General features: G+C 38.9%; 1 protein-coding gene across 1 annotated transcript in view; it reads right to left on the reverse strand.

The window, feature by feature from the left end:
• Positions 1 to 17,715, reverse strand: part of CHN1 (chimerin 1) — a 46,741-nt gene extending 29,026 nt beyond the window's left edge. Inside the window, exon 1 of the mRNA XM_009996165.1 lies at positions 16,992 to 17,715. Coding sequence (XP_009994467.1) covers positions 16,992 to 17,132 — 141 coding nt within the window. The 5' untranslated portion in view covers positions 17,133 to 17,715. The remainder of the gene's footprint in view (positions 1 to 16,991) is intronic.
• Between the last annotated feature and the right edge of the window lie 4,381 nt (positions 17,716 to 22,096).

Genomic DNA, 22,096 nt, shown 5'->3' on the forward strand with positions numbered 1-22,096 from the left:
CATCTTTTCGCCCTCGGGGGTGCGGGACGTGTCGGGGCATCCTCGGATGCGCACAGGGAACAAGGGGGACGCGACAGAAGCGTCTGTTCCCGGACCCCGCGTCTGACACGGGTTGGGCACCAGGGGGAAAGGCCGGGAGCAGTTGATTCAGGTGATGATGCTCATCGCTCTTCCTTTAACATTACATTTTCCAACGCTTTTCCAGAGGCTGGTCAAACTCCCATCATGTAACTGCCTCTTCTACTAGTCAAGCAAACATACGTAACACCAAAAGCTGATCACACCACACATCCCACCAAACACCTGAACCCAAAATTGCTGTTCTGTCTCTCCTTAGGGATTTATGAATATTCACAGAAATTGAATGACACCCAGTCTCAAATCAGACCAAAACCTGCCCTTTGGACTGATGCAATTGATGATGAAAAGTGCACGGGACAACCTGGTCCTCGCTACCCTTCCCACAAGCCAAAGGAAACTGCATTTCACAGCAGCCTCCTGAGCGCGCTTCCACGGGCCACAGCAGTGCTGGGCTCAGAGGCAGCAGGGCAGCCCACGCCACATCCACCCTGAGCTGCTCCCGGGGCAGCTCAGCTCCAGCAGGCTCTCCGGCTGCATCCTAATGGCCTGGAGGGGACACCAAGGCAGCCACTCCCCTCCTGCCCTTGTTCTTGGAGCGCTCACCAAGCGTTTGGGAACGGTCTGTCAGAGACTGCAAAAATGGACCTTTGGCCTGACTTACTATAGCAGTGATTCACACCGTGGGGCTGAGGACCATCCCAACATCTAGGGCACCCAAGGCTTCCCTTGTGCACAGAGCCTGCCTGTGCAGCTATAGCCAGAGCCCAGCCCTCCCTCCCCTGCCACAGGCTGCAGCACCACAGACTCCCTTCTGCAGCAAAGGTATTTTTATCTCTCCTGACTCAGTAACAACCAAAGACAGGCACAGTTTGTCGCAGTCTTTGGGGTGGAATCGGTATGTGTTTTGCAGCTGGATCACAGTGTTACCATTTAGCTTAATCCTGCCAGTACAGCTGAGGGTGATGCTCACTGTGAACCCCTCCCTTGCAAGGCCACCACTACCTTCTCTACAGGTTTTTAAAACTCTCTGGATTTCAGCACAGAGCCAAGGATCAACATACGTCCTTCACCAGCCACTAATCTGCAATGCAAGGAAATAGCTAATAATCAAAACACTGGCTATAGATGATACAGGAGAAAGCTGTCAGACATTACTGGCACATACAGGGGCCTTAAAGTATCCTCTATTAGAGTCATCCTCTCCAAACAGCTTTGAGTGACAACAGACCCAGGATGCAAATTGTGGAGTTCTGAAAATGAAGTTTCATTACACACTTCCTTGGAAACCAAATTTCTTTTTTTAAAGGCAAAAAAAAAAAAATCACTAAAACTTCACATTAGAAAATAAACTCTTTGAAAAATGAATTTGTTGGAAATAAATAACTCAGTGATTTTCAAGAGTATTTTTACTATCAGAGTCAACACTTATTAGGTTTTGTATAATTCCACTTGAGAAGCAAGATAAAACATTCTGAATTTTCCTTTAAATTGTTGGTAGAGAGCTTATTTGTTTTTTGACATACTTGTTCCTTAATTGTAAGCTTCCCTCTTCCTAATTCTGAAGAACTGATTTATTTCCAATTGCACTTCAGAGTCACGTTAGTAAAAAGAGATCTCTGGATCCTGGAAAATTAAATCTTAAGAATGCCAATAAAAAGGTAAGCAAAACTACCCAACAGGGAGAGGTCCTATCTCATGGCTGTTATTATGAAAATGTGTTATAATCTGGGAGGTAGTTAGAAGATTATGAATTTTAATTTTAACACTACTTTGTGTTACAGCAATCTAACTCAGACCACTTACTGATTTTACACAAATCAGGTTCCCATTGTTGAGTGCAAAGCACTTTGTTGTTTACAAGCAAAGGAATACTGGACTCACCTACACTTACAGCCCTTCACATGTGCTATATGTGCTATAGTTGATCACACCAGAAACCTAGATTGAAAGAAATGTAAAAGCCATAAAGCTAGTGACTGAAAAATTAGGAAAAATATACATTATCTATTTCTTCCATACCTTCCCCTAAAATAAAGTACTGTTGTAATTAAAATTCATACAACCGCTTTTACATGACATAATTCTGCAATACATTTGTTCATTCTTCTGCCATTGCCTAACTTTGGTAGCTTGGCAGTACAAGCTAGAGCTCTTACCTCTGCTTTCTTCCTTTCTTTTGAAAACCAAAGAATTACATTTCTGTTGCACACACCACCTGGACCACAGTTTGGGTCATTGGGCAGGTCCAGATCTTCAGCTTACCAGAACATGAGATAATAAAGTAAGAGAGAGAAAGCCATGGTTCTCAGGAAGCCCTTGTCATTGCAGAGATGAGTCAACATCTCCAAGAGCAAACAAATGAAGTCATGGACCTGGAGATTCAACTCAAATCCCACAGGAAGCTGTTCTCTCCTGAACACCCTCCTGCTCCAGGTGCTTTTCCCAGCCTGTAGGTTCCACTCTTCTTACACCTTTGACTAGCTCTTGGTTCAATGCATGCTGTCCACCAGGGGCTCCTGCACGCCCACCTGGCAGCAAAGTCTCCTCTCCATAGCCCTTTAATTTTCCAACAGTTGTCTGTCTGAAGTCTACCTTAATGGGCACAATTGTGAGATACTATCTGCTGCATAATGGATGAAAAAAAGATAGAGATCTGAGAAGGAAACTCTTCTCCCTTCCACTTTTCTAAGTAAAGTCTTGATTTGGTTTTTTTATTATTTGTTTGTGACAGACATTTGCAAACTTTGCACGTCCAGGGAGCAATATACTATGCAGACGCCAGGAGGAAGGAAACTGCAGGGCTGTCTTTTTAAAATTTAATTTAAGGACATGATTTCACAGGATTGAGGTGAACTGAAAATGGAATGACTGGAAGTAATAGCTGAGCAATCTTTCAGTAAAGCACACAACCAGAGCAGCCTCTCAGTCCAGTATCATGTTTTTGTCAGTCTTGGGAATGCATCGCAGCCCTTACATTCTCATATGTTATTTTCATGTTGTTAAGACTAAATATGCTTTTATTGTTTCAGATTTTATACACAATATGATCTCTTTCCTCTAAGGATCCTACTTTAATAATAACCTGCAGTTATATTACACACATTAAAAAAAATATTCAAAGATGATACCCTATTGTACATGTCTCAAGAAACAAGGTGTTTGGGTTGCTGTGTGGTTAGTCACTGTATATTTTATTGTGTTCTGTTTCACTGTATAGCAAATTTAGCCAAATGTATATGCTCAGAAAGTCCTTCCTGGTCTGAACACTTTATGAGTGTATTTTATGGGCTCAGTACATGATTTTCAAAAGCCAATCAGTCAGATTGTGAAACTGAGCCCAATTTCCTCCAAAGCAGTTCTTCGTGGACGTTTGTTCCATGCCAAATAATTTTCCCAGCCATATCTTTCACAGAATTTTTCCAAAGGGGGAAAGGGAGCCCAAAATTTTACTTTTTTTTTTTTTTTTTTAAAAAAGGTGATAAGCTATTTTAATTTAATTTTCTTTACTTGTAGACATACTGTTGCCAGACATAGCCTCTGCCCACAGATAGATGTGAGGAGAGGGTAGGAATACTATTCAAAGAATGAACATTTTTATATCTAGAATTAAAAAGCAGGGTGGTTTTTTTAAATGTTTTGAATAAAACCTTAATAAAAAAAATTCAACCGAAATACTGGCTTCCTTTAAAGTATGATTGTGAAATTAAAAACAAATCTAAACTAAAGTTTAAATTATGGAAAAAATGTTGCCTGATATTGCTCCTAGAAATTACTGCATAAAAAGTGAGTTAATCTGGTACTGTATTATGCAATACAATTAAAATTGATTAGCATTACTTTGGAAGATCTATATTCACACTGATGTGCTTACCAGAAATACCCTGAAGTACCCTTGTTTTCATAACAAAGGAGAATACTCATAAAAAAGCTGAGAGATCTTAGGGGAAGCCAACAGAAAAGTTGTTTTTCTGTAGTGCTAATCCTGTATCCTACTGGTCACTGCAGCTGATTTGGAACTAGGTCAGCTGGCTTGTTTTGCTCCTAGTGGCATGACAGGTTGTAGGTTTGCTCCCAGCAGTTTCCAATATGGGCTGTGGGAAATGACAAGTTGAAACTGCACACTAGCAAAAAGCATCCACTGCGAATATTTCTCTCTTTCAACAACTGAAAAGACAAAATTAACATTTGCTGTTCTGGATAGTGGCACAAAAGGCACTTTTCAGTGTCAAGCACCATATATCTTTTTTTAGGGAGGGGGCTATTTTGGTATATAACCATGGATTTAGCTGGGGCAAAAAGAAAGAATTAAAATTCTCATATTACCTGCAATAGCAAGTTCTGCTTTTGGAGGGCTTCACTAACATCAAGTAACTTAGCTTTTAGTGAGGCCAGTAACTGATCCACAGTGTCCACTAAAGGAGGGGAGAAAATTCTGGGGACTTCCTTCACACTCTAGAGATACAAATACCACTACAGAGGTGTATGTGGGCACATGAGAATGTGCACAGGTTGCAATCACTAATGGTGCTAAAGTGGGTTTTACAAGCAAAAGCTACAACTTCAGCCACTCCAGCAAAAGCATCTTGACTTGTGACACATCAAGGCAGAGTGTATTCCAAAGAGGCCTTCAAAGTCATTGATAAAGACCACAAGACAATGTGTTCTATGGAAGTGATAAGAGTTAAAATGAAAGGCAAATTGGCAGCTGCATGAATGCTACTCTTGGCAAATGATCATTGTTACTAATAAACCACATTTAAGTATCATAAGAGAAAACAGGCTGTTAAGAGTAATCTTCTGAAACTACAAGGGACTGGTGACAGTTTCTCATCTGTCCCTATTATAAGGATTTCCTCAAATAAAAGGAAAAATAAAAATTAAAAAAAAAAAAAGAGAAGGCACACCAAAAAGCTTAACCATGCCCTTTTATAAGGCACCTTACCTGTCTCCTAGCAAGCAAATGCTGATGGTGGACAAACTTTCTAAAATACTTAATTTACAACACTTTATTTATTATATCCATTTAAGATTTATATTGATAAAAGCAGTTTTTATAGTAAACCTCTATATATTTTTGAAACTGAAAATGTATACACTTAGGGATAATGACAATCACATAACCCACAAGCACTTTCTATTATTATATTTTTTAGGGTTTTTTTCTTTTATTCCTCATGGAACAGAAGCTTTGGCTACTGGTATAATATGGGCAAGCAGTATGGAAATTTCTTTTTATATGTTGTTAATATTTTCTTACCTCATGTATAACATTAATTTCATATTAGTCTTGTTGGACACTCTAATGTGGCTAATACTAGCCTTTTTTTGATCTACATAGTAATTCAGAATAAATCAGTGTATGTTATAATTGAAAACTGCAGCTCATTAATTCCTAAACACTCTTTGTATTTCAGATTACACCTGCTCCTTTGGCACATCCTCTGTTTTGAATCCAATCACTTCTTCCTGAATAAACTATGTTGCTATGATACATGTGCTGCCACAGTTTCTTCCTTCAACATACTTTCAGTCCATAACCATACTTACTTAGCACAAATAAGACTAAGAGTGAAAAGTCTCCTAATCCTTCCTCAGTTATTACTTGATTCAACCCCATGAATCAAGGTGAAAACAATGTTTAGCCTGAAGGAACATGAGAGCTGTGACACGGGCGTGAATCATTCTTACAAAATGTATGATGCTGAAAGGCTGCTTATGCACCCCCTCCCTGCAGAAAGATTACAAACTGGAGTAACCCCCAGTGTCCAGCAGCACTCCTTGCAGACTCTGATTACCAGTTTTCTAGGTGCACGTGTGTCCATGGGCACACCTGTACCAGTGCTCTGGGTCAAGGTCTACGTTCATTTGCTGCAATGCCTTTAGGCAGACTCAGAAAATGAAGGTAGGCTGATCATCCTCCAAATGAGTCTCTCGTGTAGGCTCCCATTATCCTTGCATAAATACCTATTTAAATCATGACTGTTATGAACTTGCAATAAATGAAACCAGAGTGGAAATGGCAGTGGAATTACACTCTGCTCTCAAAGTAAAATTATCAGTTGTCATCAAATTATCAGTTTATTTTCACCCATAAAGTCTTCTAATCCCTGATCATATTCTCAGAAAAGGCTCATTTTACATTCTGCTGACAAGCATTCCAATTTTCTTATTTATCTTTTTCCACATATGGTTTATCTTTCCTATTTATTCCCTCTTCATTTACTAATTAACATTTAAAAATGCCTCTGTCATGAAAAATTTCATGTATGGGCAGGAAACATCCCATTTCCCTAGAAAAAGCTAGAACTGTTAAACATTCTTGCTTGAGACAGGCACTCAGGAAAATAATTGTCTCAAATGATCAAAACCAGCGTTTTTGAAGTTTAAATGATGTCTTGATTTGAAAACTGAATAATCTGAATAGTTCAAAATTGGGCTGCCAATACAACTCCCCATCTTAAATTTGGGCTATATTATTCTCCTTTGGGGGGAGAAGCAAGTGTTGATATGTGGACAGGCTATACAACTCCTGTTATACAGGAGGGACTTTGGGTTTTTAAATTTTGTTTTGTGGGTTTTTTTTAAACAACTCTGTGTTGCTTGTAACACATTTTTTAGTTGATGTCTATTTTCAGTTGAAATACACTAGTCCTAGGTCCAAAATAGTAACTCAAAGATCTGAAATTTGATCTTTGGATAGAAGCTCTTTGAGTATATGGCACATTGAATTGAAAAGACTTAAGTTTGGGGTATAGTTCCATTTCTTATGTTCACTGGCAATGAACAAAAGTATTGGCAACAAACAAAATGTTTACCCAGCACAACTTCTTTCTTCTCATTTAGTCATGTTTTTCATTGAAGTTACAGGGCATTTTTTCATTTGTACTGCTACTACCAACTAGGACTTTACGTGACACTGCTCATAAGATTTCTGACACTGGGGTTGTTTGAATTTTCAGTAATAAAAATAGCCCAAGAGAATTAACCCATAGGGCCCATCAAAAATTATCCAGCATCTCTCAAGCATTATCAACTCGCTGAGCAGAGAGTCTGCCTGGCGAATTCCAGTGTGTGACAAAGGTGACCAGCAGCTCTTGGGCACCAGGCTGCAGTGCTGACACAAGTGTTAGCAAGGATTTGGAGCCTGGAGTGAATGAGAAGCTGTCACTTAAGAGACTGAGCACTTGAAATTCTGGAAAAGTAATAAGACACAATATTTCTTGCAATTTTTGTGCATTTGTATGAAACACATCGTTAATCAGCAGCCAATTCACAGAAATACCTGAATGCAAATGTAATTCACTATCATATTAACTTGATTAAATGCTTCAAGACATTTTCCAGCAATGTAAAGTCACCAGAAATATTCAACTAATACATTTTTTGTTACATTATATAAAGCATAGCGCTTTTATATTTCACCATTAAATGCAATATGGAAGTTGGGAATACAGCCCTTCATATTTTCACAGTATTCCTCCACTCTTCTCTCAGAAAGGGGAAAAGCTGCTTGCCTTTAAGTGCTACTAATCTAATTTACAAATTGAAAATAATTTAAAAAAACCACTAAATCACATACACATATGATTAAGGTTTAATAGATGACATTATACCCTGTGACACTAGCTCCAATGTTCCCTAGGCAAACTATTTCAAACTGCTATAGCTCTAACCAAACGCAATAATAATCCCCACTAAAAAGCAATATAGTCTAAGTGCATTATAATATGAACTTGACTATTAGAAACACATCACCCTGTAGTTATCTTGGAAGTTCTATGGAAGTGAGGAATATCAATACTAATATGATAAGGATTAAAGCAATTAGTTCATCAACTAAGAATCAGATTTTTCAGCATGATTCTTACCTTGCATTACATTAGGACTGTAGGAACAGTGAACACCAACAGCAACATTATTTCTAACTGCTCATGCCATGCAGAAAAAAAAGGTTAAATATAGAAAAGCTTCATGTTCTAAAAGTTAATGATCAAAGGAAGACTTTGCAAAACTGTCAAGAGTTGCTGTCTTTGTTGATGATGACTGTGACAGATCTGAAGTAATAAGAGCAAGCAGTTTATTGAGCTTAGTAACAACACTGCTCTTCTTACTTTGTTCAAACTCAGAAATGAAAAACATTCAGCTAGAGACTAAAAATAGGCATGAGAAGTTTTATCTGAAACTATCTGTTTTTTTCTCTTCAAAGATTAAAAGGAAAGAAACAAGGGCTAGAACAGATTGGTCTCTGCAGCATTAACTATAGGCTAAATGGTTCTTATTTTTTTTTCTCAGTCTAATACTTTATTTAGACACCTCTAACTACATCTCTTCCTGCTACCACTTTTAAAACAAGCATTTCACTCTTGATGGGTCTTCAGTGTTGGTAATCACTTATGAATGGACAATTATTAGTGGAGCAGATGTGCCTGCCTCTCAGGGGATTCTTTAACCAAGCAGGATGGGGGGAGGCAACACACCAGACATCGACAGCTCCATGTCCTTTTCATCTTGGTTCAGAAACTCAATTACATGTCTTTGTACTTGTGAACATGTAAACACTGACCAACATAAAATGCTTTCTCCTCTCCCTTCTAAATAATAATAAAAAAAAGCCCACTGCTCCTACTGCAAAGAGTAAAAAGAAAAAGGAGCTTATTTGAATAATGTTAGAGGTAAGTAGAGAAAATCCCTGGTAGTCAGACTCTTAGCATTGTTTTAAATAGTCTATGGAGTTAGAGAGGGCATAAAACACAAGACGTGTTGGGTATTAGTTCAAGCCCAAGGTGCTACCAACCCCACTCCCTGCAGCCCCAGCTCCTGCTTGGGCCTCTCATGTTCAACTTGTGACCAAAACTGACCCTGCCTATTTTATGAGATTAGACACAATCGTAGCCCAAGGTGATTATCACCAGCTATACAGTGTCACATTATAAAGTCTAAGTGAGGTAAGAAACTTGTAAATAACAAAATTATCCTTTTATAGGGCTCTTAATTCAACAGTCCAGTCTGTTTCCTGTAGAAGCGATTAGTAACAGAAAATAATTAGGAGATGCCAGATGGGAGGAGGAGTTAACAAAAAAAAAAAAAAAAAAAAAGACCCAGAACTCACACAGCTCAGGAAAGAGAACAACAAACGAAGGAGCTGCCAGCTAGCAACCCACCACAGTCCCCCACCATCCAGGAAGCTCTTTGCATAGGCAATAAATGACAACCAGATGCCTGCTTTAGAGACTGCTCTGGAAGATACCCACCTTCTCCTTTCTGTCACCACTGCTTGGATTAATCAGTTGTGAGAAGGCACAAAAAGTAAAGGGAAACCAGAGTGGTTTGTTTGGTGGGTTTTGTTTGTTGGTTTTGTTTGGTTTTTTTAAAAGACAATTATAGTTTCCTTATATATGGCTATCAGGCTTCCCCCCCACTATACATCTAGGCAGCTGAAACCTCAACTAAAAGTCTCACAAGGAAGGTAAAGCAACGGACTCCTACAGCATTGTAGGACTGAAGCCATGATAGCTCCCCATGGCTCATCAGGAGCTGAGCTGGACCTTTTTCCTTCTGAGTCCCATTTAGGAAGGTCAATCAGGATTAGAAAAATCCCTCTCCTCCTGAAGAGCATCCAAAGCAGGCTATTCTCTTCGGCTCTTCAGGAGCTGAGGGAAATTCCTTCCTCCCTTCCTGCAATCCTTCTTGCACTAGCCTATCCCAGTTAAAAAGGAAGGAATCTCCTGCTCGCACACATAAGAGAAACTAAGGGTGTATGGTACTTTTTAAAGGGCATTAAAAATGCAACCAGATCCAAACCACCAAGAATTAGAAACCCTGAGAAAAACTGTCAGTGAGGACTACACTGACTTACCTCACAATACTGAGAAACACAGGAAAAGAATAATAGCTTATTCATTGCTAATGGTTTCATTTTATCAGTAACAACACAACCAGTATTCTTTAGATTTAATTGCACAGCAACCGTACTGCTTTACAGCCTTTTAACAATTATGTACACTATTCATTTTACAAAGGCTCAATCAGGTAATTACTTTCCACAGTTTTGCTGAGGGTCTGGCCTGTGAGTCTGAGAGCAGACCCTCTGATTTCACATGGCAGCTGCCTCTCTCAGTATCATTAGACAATAGACTTTCTGACAAGTGTATCTTTGTGTACATATCTTACATGCCAGACCATAAAAGAGCCACAGTTACGTGAAAAAGCAGAAAGTAACATGAAAAGTCATCTCAGTGAGCAGTCAAGTAACTTGTACCCAAGACAAAAGGCTGAGGCAAGGAGGCTGACTCTCAACTTTGCTTACCTACAGACCGGAGGAAGCCTCTGTCTAGGAGCAGCTTCGTGGCAAGAGGCACACGGTGCTTCTGAAATGCAACCTGACCTAAAACCGCTCCTCACTGTCCAAAGTTGGAGCCTTATTTGTTTTGAACCTTGTGATATGAGACCAGCAATAAACAATCAGGCTACCAACACAAAGCCACAACTTTCGTTTCACATTAATCCCACGCATTATTGTGTGAGCATTAAATTAATGTGCTTTGGAGGCACATACACACAGAGGCAGGCAGGTGAGGTCCTGCAGGCTAAATGGAATCAGCTGGAATGTCATTTGTAACCCACAGCAACTAATAGAGCACAGCTGAGCTGGCAAAGGAGAGAAGAAGAAAGAATTTGTTCTGGGAAAACCAGGAGAGCAATGGGACTATTTATAACACTGGAGCTGAGCTACAGGTCCAGTAAGAACCCTTAAAAACCAAGCCTGCCATGCTAACTTATCCTTTATAAGCACAAGATACTGACAATAGAAAAGCTAGATACTATGTGACCAGGGGATTCAATTAGCAAAGTTTATGCTTCGTTTGTAAACTCTGAATCTCAAAACAAGATCAGTTTATATAATCTTTTTAGTGTATCAATTCTACTGCTACATTGAACATAAATAAGGGCTTAGGTTACTCTCGGTGATTATGAGTACAAAAACCACCCTGCAGTTTGGAGAAAATAATTTTCTTTGTGCTGATGACTGCACACTGGACAGTATGTGCAACTAGCTCTACTTTGAGTCTTAATAAACATAGTTTATTAAATTAAAAACATAAGCACTTATGAAAAGGCACCATAACCAATGGCAGTCTTACTTCAAATGTATGTGCCATATATGATGACAGGTTTGGCACCATCATAAATGCTAATGCACAGAAGGGGAAGATGAGGAAGGCTGAGGCAATCTCTGCAGGGTGTGATGCTGCTGATATGCTGGAGCAGCTGCCTAAAAAGTAGGCTTGTCTTTTATCCTGCTAGGAACTTTCTTGGTATTGAGAAAACTGTCTGTGCTTTGAAGTCTCTGCTGAAAGACGGGCTAAACCCAGAAGAAAAAGAGAGAAGATTTTGCCTTCCACAGAGCTATGTTTTATTTATAGATTACGTTAAACTTACAGGGTGATTGTCATGGACACCTGTGCAGGGACTGGAGAGGAACATTTGTGAGAAATGAGTTGACAATCTCCTCAAGTTAACCCAAGGGATTCTTCAGTGCTCGGTCTCCTGTGTCTTTAAATGTACTTTAAGGTAAACACTTACTAGTTGCACTTTAAAAAAATATTGTTTTGTTGCTACCCTTGTTATAGCTATGGCTTATCTAGAGTTTTATACATTACAAACCCATATTTTCTCAAATTAAATTAATTCAAGTAAATGGAAATATTTAAAAAAACTTGCAGCATCGAGATTGCTTCACTCTCAAAGCACACTTTCCTCCCTGATTAAGAACATGTTTTCTTTTCAGTTCCTATCAGTTGTAGCACTGGCATTGCTGGGCACCAAACAGTTGTTCTAAGCTGTCTTCCTCCATCACAGACCTTGCTAAGGGGGCTTATGCTTCTATAACAGTCTATTGTGACTTCCTTGGCTACATTTTCTAATGTCCTTTCACAGAAGATAAAATAAGCCTTGGAGAAGGAAGGTTTTAAGCAGATCTTACTAACAGATTTGACTAAGATAAGTAGAAAAGCAGTAGTGACATTAATTAAAGTATCAGTGTCAGTTCAAGGTTGGAAAGACTGGTGCCTCTGCAAACACCCATACAACCTTCCATTTTGTATGTGGAGGTTGTATATTGCAATTAACTTTGTAATCTGGATTATCTTTGGAGGCAGGCTTAAAAAGCAGGATTCCTACTACAATGAGGAGGACAAAATGGTGTTATCACTAAGGTAATTAAAAATAGAACAAGAGAGAACTTTTGTTGGGTGACTGCTGCCACAAACGTCTCCATTCTTCCCATCTGTTGGAACTGAACTGAGTGTAGTACAGTATAGAAGATATCTTGAATTGATTTGCAGCCACTGACATTTCTTGAAGAAACAGCACTTTATCACCAGAGCAAAGATGAATAAATGTGATTCAGTTGCTAACTAACCTCCACATCTCTTTCTGAAAGATGGGATAACTCAGAACTAATAATTTCATTTTCTTGTAACAAATATTAAATCTTTAATAAATCATTCATACAACTTCTTACATTAATATCACAAAAGCATGACAATATGAAAAAATATGTTTTGCAGAGCTTTCAAGAAGGATTTTGATATAGGTATCAAGGTATTTATTAATTTCTGAGAGCTACCATTTTTGTAAGTATTTAACTGAGTCAGGTCATCTGCTCCAAGCCCATAATTACCTTTGAGAGTGGAAAATGTTCAGAAATCCATCAGTATTCAAAGCACGAGAGGAATAGTAAATCTTGTAATACTGGGTATTATTTCCACTTGCACACTAGGCCATACAGACTGAATCCACATGGGAAGCCCTTTTCAAATGAATCTTAGTCCTCTCTTAACACACAGCCCATGACAGCTAGACAATTGAGTCCTGAACAATATGCAGACTGTTTTGGGAACCAGCATTACCTTTTTAGCACAAGCACCTAAAATAACTATTCGGGGCATTCAAGCCCGACAAGCAAGCTCCTGTTTTCAATCTCCGCTTCCCCAGTTGTCTCTATTTATTAATTCTTTCATAGGTTATGAAAAATCATAAATAATTAACCAGAAATTTCAATTTTAATTCAGAATAGATATACTTGTATATGGTAAGTTGTAAAATTCCTTCTCATTATCAGTGAAGCACATGCTGCGCAGTGGATTATTTTCTCATGCTTTTCCTATTAAAAATGGCATCTTAAATCACACCACAATATGGTTTCTTGCAGGATTCAGTATGCAGGAGTATTGTGATTTGTGTCCTACAATCCTCACCTAATGATTGCATAATTTTTGGCTTTTCATCTTTTACGGTCTTTAAATCCTTCCCCTTCTTTAAGGCTCAGTTTTAAAGTATTGCACAGGAGAAGTCACCCAACACACAGAGAATTCTCCTACTATAAATTAATTGCTGAAAAGAGCGGGGAACAAGTTAAGCATTATTAGTGTATGCTGGGAGGCATCTGGCACTAATCTGGTGTTTCCTGGTATTGCCCCACTTCAAATTCAAGGCTAGGTGAAGTGCTATTTAATATTTCATTCTCAAGTTTGAGGTGTTCTCTCTGGCTGCCCAATTCTTTCACACAGGAGGAACAGTCGCAGGGAAACTTCAGAGTCGGGTCTGAAGAGCCTCAGAGCATGCAAATCTGGGAATGTGCTTTAGTTTCAGGATGACCAGTGTTCAAGACCCAGTCTTCTTCCTCCCTTTACAGAGGAGGAAGCATGCAGTTGTAGGGAGAAGCTGAGTGACCTCAGTATAAAACTGATAAAGAGGCATTAATTGCCAAGTACTTTACCCTGCAGAATTTCTTATCCTCACCATGGAGCTAATCTGTTGCAGCACAGATTTTGCTGTTTGGGTCATAAAACAATGGTTTTTTCTTGTTGGATTTTGGACAGTTTTCTTTGTGAGAGTCGTCAGTATTGATTCAGTGATAATCTCTTTAGATTGGACAACAGGAATTGCTCTGCCATCCTTCTCACCAAAGAGAAAGAAAAACCACCTGATCTATTCAGAAAAGTCCTATAGGCAAGTTTCCTTATATCATGGTTAAACCATTCTTAATAATGTAAATACTAAGCTATTATTAATTGAATTAATTTCAATAAGAAGTAGAAGCCTGCACAAAAAGGATAAAATTACCATCTGAGCACTTTAGTAGAGGATTTGTGTATTTTTCTTATTGTATTATTATTTTACCAGTGAAAGTTTATAAACCAGCAGCGAGATTGGGTCTTCTGTTTAAGTGGAAACATAATCTCTCCATTGTTCCTGTGCTAGAGTTCTAACTTTTCATAGTAGGTAGGCTTTAAAAAAAAGCCAGAGAAATATTTCCTGTCATGCAGGACTCATGCTTTAAATGCCACTTGTTAAACAAGTAATATTATTTCAATTTTTAAAAATATAAAAATAATGACCAGATATGATTCAGTTACCCATCTGTGCAGTCCTCCAGCCAGTCAGTTACATTCATCCCACAGAATCTCAAACAGTTCTCGCAGGCTGTCAAGGTGACAGTTTCAGTGGGTGTGCAAGTAGTCGAGTCCCCGAGACAGCGATGGCAGACACTTGGGAAAAACCCTCCAAGGTCTCCTCTCCTCACCACTCCTACATTGCACGTGGCCACCACCCCCTGTGCAAGATTTGTCAAAGCTACCACCTTATCCTTCCCCCTTCCCATGCTCCCCATGCCCTGTGATTTACAGAAGAGAGAGAAAGGATTTGGTAAGCTTTAGCTGGACACTGAGGCTTGTTCCAAATGCTGAGGTTGCTACGGGGATCAGATGTTGGTCATGGGGTTGAACACCTTATTCCCCTTGGATATTTGCTAGGTGAAGTGACACTGAGGATAGTGTCCTCTTCCAGAAAAGGCCCTGAGAGGTGTAAAAGCAGGAAAGATGCCACCCACGTGCCACTCCATAGTATAACAATCACTCTGTGACTTCCCCACATAGCCACAGGTAGTAATTTCAACAGGATAGTTACTTGAAAATTAAACTGAAATCTCCATATTTAACTGTCCTGTGATGTCTGTGTGCCTCATTGTGTCCACATCAACATGGTTCCAAGATAAATAAAAAGGAAAGGCTCATAAGCTGGGTTTCAGGCCAATAAAACACTGCTGTTGGACTATGTTGCAGGTGAAGCCACTGTATTAGCTTTTGACTTCCAGACAAATGGAGTGGGATCTTACAATTAATCAACTAACCTCATTAAAGGTTTTTTACCAAAAATGATAAACTTTTACTAGTTCTTGACCTATTTAATGAAAAATGTTTCAAAACAATAGGCATACCCTGTTGATGAGCCTGACATAACATATGCAATTTATGGAAAAAATGGCATTCTTTAACAATAATAATTGAAATCCCTTACCTATGCAAACTTCACCAGTCTAAAAAAATATTGTGGCAGAACAGAGTTCTGTTGTAACTTGAAAGCTGCTAAATGCAGGAAGAGTTAACTTTACCAAAGAAACGCCAAACAGTGACTTCCACAACTCTCACAGAAGATTTTTGCCCAGGCTTTGCATTATAATGAACTCTTTATGATAATATGCAAAAAACCCTTTTGAAACAGCACACTGCAAGTCAGTGGCTGTCAGGAATCGTAACTGATAACTCACCTCTCTACTGCTGGTACCTAGTAGGCAAGAAATTGGATATTTAATGTGGTCAGCTAGCATCAATATCTCCACAGTATTTCTTTTGTCAAAATGATCTGATAACAGTGAAGAATCTTTAAGCTGAGTCCTTCATCTCTCAACAAATTCAGTGCAGGATGACAGACTCTACTGGAGAATTTGAGGGACCAAAACTATGAGCCTTCTCTCTGTGAACAATGTATGGAGCTTAGTTTCACTATAATAGTCATGCATGTTGGAAATTGTCAGGGAGACCTTTCCTTCCCTCACGCAAAACTGAAATCACAAACATATTTCTGATTGGAAAGACAAACAGATGATCCCAACTAAGGTTAGCATTTCTTCTATGGGCTATAAGAGTATTACGTACACCAAATGTTATTCTGAAGTTTGTGAAATAGGGGAGCATATCAGAATATCATACATGCATTAGCACCCACACATATATAAAACTACACTTGAAAAAGACTTTCATATGTCAGCTTTTCAATAAGCAAAGTATTTAGCGTAATACAACAGAATTTACAGTATGTTCTCTTTTAAAGTTTAGTCTCTGTCACACAAATGGAATTTCAGGCAGTTGCTTTTTCTGCCTGATATGTTCCCAACCTCCTTTAACATGTCTATTTTCGCTGGTTCTAAGATTTCTTTGTTACTCATTTTTCTTTTACAATCCAGGACACAGTTCTCAGCTGATACTGCAAGTCTCTGAAGAGAGCAATCCCTCTTCATAAGTCTGGCTGAGGCAAAAAATAGCCCTGTCAGCTTCTGACAGGCTGAACTTAGCCAAGTGAAATGTTTTAACATTTTATCATCTTAATGAACAGTCTTACTTATAATGTGGGCAACTTTACTGTCATTGTATGCAGACTGATGAATAGATTATGGAATGTATCTGTTTGGGAAATACTGAATATACTAAGAAATTTAAATTTTGACCAAAGGGCAATTATCTTAGATTCTATAAATAACTTTAAGATTAAATGTTCTTAGCCAATCTGAAATAAGGGGTTTGCTTAATGGTAACATCTATGACTCTGAAAATACCTCACAGTGATAAATAACTAACTTCCAAATCATAGAAATTTGCAATATACAAAAAATATCTGTAAAACCCCGATAACCCATTTAAATATTACCATTAATGTAATACAGCAAATAAATATGTAGACTAAATATCTAAAGATACCTTTAGAACTTTATAGTGGAGGGGTGGGGGAAGTTTGAAAGTACAAAATAAAAAGTCTAACAGGAAAAAGAGCATGGGTTAACAATTGCTTACCCTCTTTTCTGCTACCTCATCCTCTCCTGTAGACTCTTTGCCATCATGTTCATCTCTCAGGGTTCGCATATGGTTTTTGTGTGCTGGCTCTCTGTTTAAAGTTGTATATCCTATATGTTCATAAATTGGATTTATTGTCATCTTGGCAATGTATTCAGCTGCCTTCGTTTCAATATAAAGAGTAATCAATCCATCTGTCACGAGGTCATGGATGGACTCAAAACGTTTCTCCCCAACAAAGTGCTTTCCATCGTAGTAGAGTCTGAAGTTTCTGGTTTGACTTCCAAATCTGCCTCAATGAAATGGGAAAGGTTTTTTTATAAATAACAGTAAGCAGAACAAAGAAGAGTAAGCAAGCTTTTGCAAACAATAAAAAACACTTCATCACTTAAAGCTGTGACTATGCTCTGTATCTGCTCCAGATGAGGATGAAAAACTCAACTACTACTTAGCAAAGATAGGAAGGAGAGATCAACAACAACTGCAGATAGATGGCCAAAACAGCAACTGTCCCAGAAGGAGCTGTTTGTTCCCAGATTCTTTTAGCCTCTCTATTATCCCATGGAAAAACTGAAAATCACTTCACATGCTTTATGGCTTTTTTTAGTACTTTACTACTGCATCACTGTAGTCAATTTGCTTGACTCTGATATGAAGAGCTCTCATAAGAGAGTCCTCTATGACAGCTGATCCATATGGAGTTTTGATGCTGCCTCAGCCCCCTGTGCCCTGCTTGCTTGCAGGAAGGGGCCACACAGGGTTAAGCTGATCTTCAGTGCCAACAACTACACTGAAGCACAACTGATGCCAGAACTGGAGCAGCCCAGGACAAAATGGCACAAGGGCAAACATTCTTTATTCCTGGCCAAAGGCCAAGGACTAACTCTTCAAGCTTTGTACAAAAGTCCTTCTGTGTTATGCTTGTTGAGTCCTAAGCTTCAAGCAAGTCTTTGTAACATACTGGATATGTAAGGTATAAGGCATCTGATGCTACCAATTCTGCAGCTGGGAAGGAATAGGATTTTGATCCAGCCTCTTAGCAACCATAAAAATGGCAACTTTACCTGAATATTAGCATATTTTAAAAACTGTACTTTGAACCTGCAACAATTTTCTGCCTGAAAGCAGTCCACACATGCAACAACATAGCCACGTTTGCACTTGGCAACAACCAATGCGTGTCCTGCAGAGAAGATGGAAGTAGGAAGATGCTTTCACAGCTCACTCGAGTTATTCCTTGATCAGACAGTAGCAATGGTGGCTGCTCAGGACCCCCTTGTGAGGTCAGAGCTGCCAAGCACTAAAAACTAAATTTGAAAGGATGGATTAATTTCATTCAATAATCAAATGCTTCACAGGAGATGTTAAGGAACAAAGTAAATGCTGGCGCCTTGCAGAAGCGGCTGCTTTTCAATGGGGTCTTGCCAAACAGGGGAAAGCATCATTTCAGACCTTGCCTCAGAACTAAAATTGTCCTCTTCTTGCAAATATGGGCAAACCCACTTTTTTCTGTACATTTTTTTTTCTTGTGTTCTCAATCAAAATATCAAACCTTCCCATCCCCTATCAATAATCTGACAGTAACTGTAACTTCAGGAGCTATTTTTATACAAGGCTCAAATGTGAGTGGGCCCTGAGGAATTTGCTTCCTGCTCACTGAGAAGAGAGAACATGTGTAGGAAACTACCTGGGCATTTTACTGGAAATATGTTGGTACTTTTATGCACATTTTTATGCCACACAAACTCAAAGTTCACCGAATCAAACTGAAAAGAAAGAATTCAGAAAATCAAAGAAAGATATACACTTCTACCCGATACTAATTTCATCACAAGATGCAATTCTGTGTGAACAGATGTCATTCAGAAAGCAGAAAGATAACAGCAGAAAGGGTAGGAATGTGTTCAGGCTCATTCTTCAAAGCATCTTTCTACTGAACGTAGTGCGTAGTGAACAGGTTTTGACCACGAGACATACTCTTGGCATACCCTTCACTGCTGGAGAAGTCAACATGAGCCAAGAGTGCTCAGCATTTTGCAGTGCCAAAGTGAGAAACCTTCACTGTCTTCTGCTCAAGTCAGTGGCAATAACGCACATGGAGCACACACAAGCACTGCAATGTTAAAATCTGACAGGAGAACGGAGGAAGTTTGACAGTGAAGAATAATGGGTTTTAAATGACAACACACAATTGAGTTTATTTAGAGATGTAGCAGGTGAACTGCTGCTCTAATCAGTAACATATGCTCTGACAGTACTTACAGCAGAGCTCTAAACAAGCTGAAGGTAACTTATTGCTCTTAGCTTTCTAGAAGAGAAAGTATTACACTAATCTTATCAAGAGAAAATAAGGCACAGAAAAGCTTCCCAGGGCCTATTACCAAGTAAACATGGCGTCTTGATTTTAGTAACAACTTTCAGAGTCTAAAACAAAGTTCCAAAGATCAAGATGACCAAGGAATAGGATTCCTAAAAGTACATAATCTTTATCCCACTGCTCCTGACCTACATTTCAGCACAGGAATATCTCGTAGACAACGTCCCACAGTTTTAATTCTTTCACAGCCTCCCTTGCCTAAACTCATCCCTCCTGTAAACAGGATGAAACTTCCCCCTGTATGGATCTGGGGAACAGCACACCAATTTCTTTTAGCATGTGTGGCTTTCTAAAGGTACACTCAACTTTCTCAGTTTAAAATACATTAGGATTATTTAACAATTACCACTTAAAGGTATTCAGATAAAAATATTACTCTGCATCAGTGTCATAACCTTTTGGAAAAGGTGATTACATATCGGCTACAAGAGGTAACATTGAATAGTTTGCCTTAAACTGATTTCCCATTTGTTCCAAATCAAACTATTTTTCTCTTTATTAATTTCCTATTGAGTATGCTGTGGGGAAATATATATATATATATTTAAACAAAATCCTATTAGCAACAGGGAGGGAAAAAAACCTTCCAAATCGACACAATTCAATGAACCATCAATCTCTTACAAAGACTGTATCATCAATGATGTCTCTCAGAACACTGGTTGTTTTTTTTTTCTTTCAAATTCATTTAAATTTCTTTCTGACCACACAATTAAACTATTTTGATCAAATTACAACATAAATGCAAAAATACACGTCACAGTGCAAATGATCAATTAAAATGTAACTGTCAGCCCTTTCAGTCTTACTTAATACTATGGTTTATATTTTTCCACTGGTAAGAATATTTCCTTATGTTTCCTTTCTATAACATTATGCAGCCTAGTTAATTATGCATCACTGTGGCAACTATGTAGAGCCAAGATTTGATATTTCAACTTCCTGATGGTCTCTTCCTAGAGGCAAGCACTAGTACCAGCTGTTTCTTGTATAAGAAGTAGAAAGCAGGACACAGATAATATATGTTCTCTTTTGGTTTAGACAGGGGAACATTAGATGTTTTTCCAAGAAAAAGAAATAGACCTCTGACATGTCAAACAGCCTCCTTGTGTCCATTGTGCATTTGTTTGCAAGCAGCAGGACTACAGATAAAAGACTTTTTTATTCCAAGTTGTCTGAAAAGCAATCATTCTGTCTAGTCCCTTTGGTTGCCAGTGGGGCAGAGTGGGTAACAACGTGGGAAAATGGATTAAATGGTAGAGCAAATGTGGCCAGTAATAAAAGACTGAGAAGTTGAATGAGGTATCTTATGAGAGACAGGCTTCAGACTCAGTCACCTACTCTATGCAGCATTCACTGGTGAAACAAAAGGAAGAAGTGAATGACCGAGAACCCATCTGCACTTTCTTACCACCTAAGAAGGATTTTACAGTCCACATGCAGAACTCTACCAGTAGCTGTTCACCTCTTTCCCAGACTATTTTATGACGAGAGAAGTCAAAGGCAGTATTTAGAATGTGTAGCTGTACCCAGACCACAAAGTTAACAGCCCTCAGGGCTGCTTGTGTCCTCATTAGTTTCAAGCAGCTTCACATACAGAGCTGGGAAATCTTCAGTTCTGCACATGTGCCTGAAGGTCACTCAATCTTCCATTGGAGAAAAAGTGTCTTAACATGCTTTGTGGCTAGAAGGTAGAAGTCTCACCTAGAATTAGGTGACAGAACTTCAGTTCAAACTTCTGTAAACTCTCAACCACACTTAAAGTGACCAGTCTTGACTAGAGTCGTCTCTTTCACATGTGAAGCCACAGAAGTATAAGCAAACCTGCAATCAGGAACACCTCCTAACCATGCTGTGTTCATGTGAAAGAAAACAAATTATTCCACAGAGCCTCTTTTAGCCCATTTCCTTGTCAAAGAAACACAAGCTTTGCACACAGCCAAAACCTCTCCTACAGAGTTATCCCTGAAGGTCTTCAACTCCGGAGAGCAGCTTATTCTTGGTGTTGTTTTATTATTTATTGGCAACAACATTTCTGAGGATGGCCAGGGAATTGTGGAACTTGCCATCTTCCCAGAGTACCTGCTTGACAAATAGCATCCTCTTCCGAACCTTAGCAGTAGTTTAGAAGAACACTATATGCATAAATTAAATCACATGCGTTAGTGACTGAAACTCAGAGATGCATTTTATACAAGTTGAGACAAAAATCTCACATTGTCTGATGTGGCTGGGAAAGGTGGCAGAGTAGTGTCATTATCACCAGTGCTCCTGTGCCATTTGGAAGGGCAGTATTGGCTGGCTGATTGTTGCTTGATGAACACTATTTATAAAGTTATCCCTAAAACCTGATCAGAATGACATGCTGGCTGAATGCATGATAATTTAGTTTAGCATGGAAAAATGTGGCATCCTTCCCAACTGAAAACAAATCCCAGAGCTAGAACTGCAACATGTCTACCCCTTGCCAATATGGACACAACCTTGAACTCACTGTCTAACAGGGATCAAGTAAAAGAATTCAGAGCTGGTGCTGTGTTACTGACAGCCTCTCAGTAGTCTCACTCTGTTGAGACTGAAGTCTGTTGTAACAGTCTACATATAACATGTTCATTTTAGGTAATTCATATATGACATTGTTTTTTCCCGATAAATTTAGAAGCAGAACAGCCTCAGATCTGTAACAGAAATTGCACTGCAATCACGCATAGTATGGAAGGAGACCTGC

The sequence above is a fragment of the Chaetura pelagica genome, unplaced genomic scaffold (assembly GCF_000747805.2).
Source record: "Chaetura pelagica isolate M959 unplaced genomic scaffold, ChaPel_1.0 scaffold3, whole genome shotgun sequence".
NCBI lineage: Eukaryota > Metazoa > Chordata > Aves > Apodiformes > Apodidae > Chaetura > Chaetura pelagica.